The sequence below is a fragment of the Lissotriton helveticus genome, chromosome 6 (genome assembly GCF_964261635.1).
Source record: "Lissotriton helveticus chromosome 6, aLisHel1.1, whole genome shotgun sequence".
Classification (NCBI taxonomy): Eukaryota; Metazoa; Chordata; class Amphibia; order Caudata; family Salamandridae; genus Lissotriton; species Lissotriton helveticus.
Genome location: NC_136067.1, coordinates 2111908031 through 2111912838, shown reverse-complemented (window position 1 = coordinate 2111912838; position 4808 = coordinate 2111908031). Strand labels below are relative to the sequence as shown.

General features: G+C 39.7%; 1 protein-coding gene across 1 annotated transcript; it reads left to right on the top strand.

Annotated features, from left to right (window-relative positions):
- Window positions 1-1741: 1741 nt before the first annotated feature.
- On the top strand, window positions 1742-4589 carry LOC144764082 (uncharacterized). Its single transcript, XM_078650243.1, has one exon. The coding sequence runs from the start codon at window positions 1861-1863 to the stop codon at window positions 4012-4014; it is 2154 nt and encodes a 717-aa protein (XP_078506369.1). The 5' UTR covers window positions 1742-1860; the 3' UTR covers window positions 4015-4589.
- The last annotated feature ends 219 nt before the right edge of the window (window positions 4590-4808 follow it).

Sequence of the window (4808 nt, the reverse complement as noted above, 5' to 3'; positions counted from 1 at the left end):
GAAGGGGCCCACCCTTACACATCACAGGGTAGTGGACTGACCCATACAAATTACTGATAACTCCCTTTGGTAGTCTGGAGTGAGTGCTGGGATTGAAAGAGATACTGGTGCACTTCAAAACCACTATTTGGAGTTTCCCTCAGATCAAAGGCACATTTGGACGTAAGGGATAAGTCTCTGGCCCGTCAACTCTGATACTTCTGGATCTACACAGAACCGCTGTCAGAAGAACTGTGGTGCTGCAGAAAATACTCAATTGGATTGTTTTTGACGAAGAACTGCTTTTCTGTGTGTTGCCCTGTGGAGTGCAGCTCTTCGACTCCTGGAAGGAGATCTAGACTCTGCCTTCACTCCAAAGTGTGCTCTAAGGGCTTTTTAGCTTGCCTCCTGTTTCTGAAGTGTCAGAGACACAAAAGACTTCCTGCAGTTCTGCTGATGCTGCTGGACTCTCCCTTCCTATCCTTGTCTGAGGTGCCCCCTCCAAGTTCTGGACCTCAGAAGTGGTTTCTACAGCTGAGTCTCTGCCAAATCTGATGTGACGCAGCACGAAGCCCTGCAAAGTTTCTTCCGCTAGATGGCACAAGGCCTCCCCACGCACACTGCACTCCAAGGTACTGTGTTCAGTGGGCCCAAATGGGTCCCTGTAGTCTTTCTGCGCTCCATTGTAGTCGGCCTACACTTTGAATTTGCACCGGTCCCTCTTGACCAATCTGAAATAACCTTTTTTAGTGTTACCTGCTTTTAATTGTTTTATTAGATTTTATTTCTTCAACATTCAATATCGCAGCTTCTACTTGATTGATTTTGATCGTTTTGGACTTGTTTTACTCAGGTAAATGTTCTCTATATTTCTAAACTGTTGATGAGTCTTTTTGTGAGGTATTCACTGTGTTGTATGAGTTATTGCACCAACCCTTTAAACATTGCCTTTTAAGCCTGTTTGCTCTGAGCCCAGCTACCAGGGGGTGAGCACAGGATAATTTGGAATTGTTTTGTGACTTACCCTGACTAGGATTGCTGGCCCTACTTGGAAATGGTACATACCTCTTCCAACTAGAGACCTGGTTTCTAACCGGTTCCATCTTGCATTACTTGTTAGGCCGTGTGATAATAGGAACCGTTTCCTGTATAAGAAGGGAGGCATCTTGTTGCTGTAGATTTAACATTGTAGGGTGTTGTGGGATAAGATCTCAGTTACTGAACAAGCAACAGTCTCGGGTCTCTTGGTTACTCCTTGAGTCCACACTCCTCAATAGAAGGGGATCACGGAAGGATCGTATGCCCTTACTCTGCCTATTGCATGTTTACATTGAAAGTGGAATCTAGGATTTCTTCAGCGCACTTGTCTATATGGACACTTAAATGTATCATTAAATGCCAATAGGTTTTTCTGATGGGCTTTTCATTTAAGCTTATTCATGGTTTCTTTTTCTTAATCTAACAGGTGAAATAAATGCAGTAATAAATGAAAAAAGTAAAGCTATTAAACACCACTGGTGTGGGCAGTGATGTAAAAACAGTATGCCTCAAAAACACTTCCATTGAAGGCTAATGCCTCTCGAAATTCTTTTTCGATCAGCAGAAAACCCAAACTCTCCAATGAAGTCTGTACTTGGCTGTCAGATATCAGCTGATAGACATTGGAGACACAACACACTGACATGCTGAAGCAAGTCTAAGGTGCTCATTACGAAGGAAGAGAACCTGCTATCCGAAAGAACACACAGGAGAAAAAACATATGAGTTTTTAGAATGTGACACAACATTTAGTTGGCAAAAAAAGAGCAAGTGTGACATAAGAAACTTCATACTGGAGAAAAACCAGATTGATGGACTGACTGTGGAAACGCGTTCTTTGCAATGAAAGACCTAGTGCAGCATCAGAGTGTCCACGTAGAGGAGAAACCATATAAATGTACAGAATGTAATAAAATGTTCAGAAATAAGGTGAATCTAAAGCAGCATCAAATGATCCACACTGGGGAGAAACCCTATGAATGTACAGAATGTAATAAAATGTTCAGAAATAAGGTGCATCTAAAGCGGCATCAAATGATCCACACTGGGGAGAAACCCTATGAATGTACAGAATGTAATAAAGCATTTATAACAAATGAAATGCTAACACAACATCAGAAAATCCACACTGGGGAGAAACCATATCAATGTACAGAATGTAATAAAATGTTCAGAAATAAGGGGAATCTAAAGCGGCATCAAATGATCCACACTGGGGAGAAACCCTATGAATGTACAGAATGTAATAAAATGTTCAGAAATAAGGTGCATCTAAAGCGGCATCAAATGATCCACACTGGGGAGAAACCCTATGAATGTACAGAATGTGATAAAGCATTTATAACAAATGAAATGCTAACACAACATCAGAAAATCCACACTGGGGAGCAACCATATCGATGTACAGAATGTGGCAAAGCATATATGACAAATGGAAATCTAACACAACATCAGAAAATCCACACTGGGGAGAAACTGTATACATGTACAGAATGTGACAAGGCATTTATAACAAATGGAGAGCTAAAACGACATCAGAAAATCCACACTGGGGAGAAACCATATAAATGTACAGAATGCAACATGGCATTTATTTCCAGTGGAGACCTAAAAAGACATCAGAAAACCCACTCTGGAGAGCGATCATATCAATGTACAGAATGTGACAAATCATTTATAACAACTAGAGAGCTAAAGCAACATCAGAAAGTCCACACTGGGGAGAAACCATACCAATGTACAGAATGTTCCCTGGCATGCATTAGAAAGTCGCAGCTCATAAAACATCAGAAAGTCCACACTGGAGAGAAACCATATCAATGTACAGAATGTGACAAATCATTTATAACAAATGTACAGCTGAAGCAACATCAAAAAGTCCACACTGGAGAGAGACCATATCAATGTACAGAATGTGACAAAGCATTTATAACAAATGGACAGCTAACGCAACATCAGAAAATCCACAATGGGGAGAAACTGTATGCATGTTCAGAATGTGACAAGGCATTTATAAGAAATGAAGGGCTAAAACAACATCAGAAAATCCACACTGGGGAGAAACTGTATGCATGTTCAGAATGTGACAAGGCATTTATAAGAAATGAAGGGCTAAAACAACATCAGAAAATCCACACTGGGGAGAAACTGTATGCATGTACAGAATGTGACAAGGCATTTATGACAAATAGAGACCTAAAACAACATCAGAAAATCCACACTGGGGAGAAACCATATAAATGTACAGAATGTGACATGGCATTTATTGCCAATGGAAACCTAAAAAGACATCAGAAAACCCACTCTGGAGAGCTATCATATCAATGTACAGAATGTGACAAAGCATTTAAAACAAATGTAGGGCTGAAGGGACATCAGAAAGTCCACTCTGGAGCAAGACCATATCAATGTACAGAATGTGAAAAAGCATTTATAGCAAATGAAGCGCTGAAGCGTCATGAAAAAGTCCACACTGGGGAGAGACCATACCAATGTACAGAATGTGACATGGCATTCATTAGAAAGTCAGACCTAATGGTACATCAGAGAGTCCACACTGGGGAGAAACCACATCAATGTACAGAATGTGACAAAGCATTCATAAGAAATGTACAGCTGAAGCAACATCAAAAAGTCCACACTGGAGAGAGACCATATCAATGTACAGAATGTGACAAAGCATTTAAAACAAATGTAGGGCTGAAGGGACATCAGAAAGTCCACTCTGGAGCAAGACCATATCAATGTACAGAATGTGAAAAAGCATTTATAGCAAATGAAGCGCTGAAGCGTCATGAAAAAGTCCACACTGGAGAGAGACCATATCAATGTACAGAATGTGACAAAGCATTTATAACAAATGGAGAGCTGAGGCGACATCAAAATATCCACTCTGGGGAGAAACTGTATGAACGTACAGAATGTGGAAAGGCATTTATAAAATATAGACAGCTAAAGCAACATCAAAAGGTCCACACTGGGGGGGAATCCGTATGAATGCACTGAATGTGACAAAGCATTTATAACAAATGGAGAGCTGAAGCGACATTAGAAAATCCACATTGGGGAGAAACCACTCAACTGCACTGAATGTGAGAAGGCGTTTATTAGAAAGTCATTTCCTATGCAACATCAGATAATCCACACAGGGGAGAAACCCTATGAATGTACATAATAGTACATCAGAAATTCCACACTGGTTAGAAACAATAGGGCTGTACTGAATGCGATTTAGCAGTTATTACAAAGCAAAGTTTGAAAATTCACGAGAAAGTTCCCACATGAGAGAAACCATATCAGTGTACAAAATGTGCAGTGTACAAAATGTGACAAAGAATTTATACCAAATGGGTAGAGACCATTCAACTGCACTGAATGTATCAAGCTATTTATTATAAAGGGAGATTTTAAACAATATCAGGTCCACAGTGGGGAGACACCACATGAATTTACAGAATGTGACAAGGCATTCATCACACAGCTAAATTTAATACAAAATCAAGAAGTTCACACAGGAGAGAAAATGTATGTATTGAATACCACAAAGCATTCCTAATAAATGGACAACTGAAGCGATGTCTGAAAATCTACATGGCAAAAAAAATCCTATTTATTTAGAGTGTAATAAAGTCTTCCAAGGAAGAATAAGCTAACATCAACAAATCCACACTAGGGAGAAACCCTATTAATAAATATAATGTGGCAAGGGATTGATTACAAAACAATATGTAATATATCAGAATGTTCACACAGGAGAGAAACTCTATAAATGTATTGAATGTGACCATGAA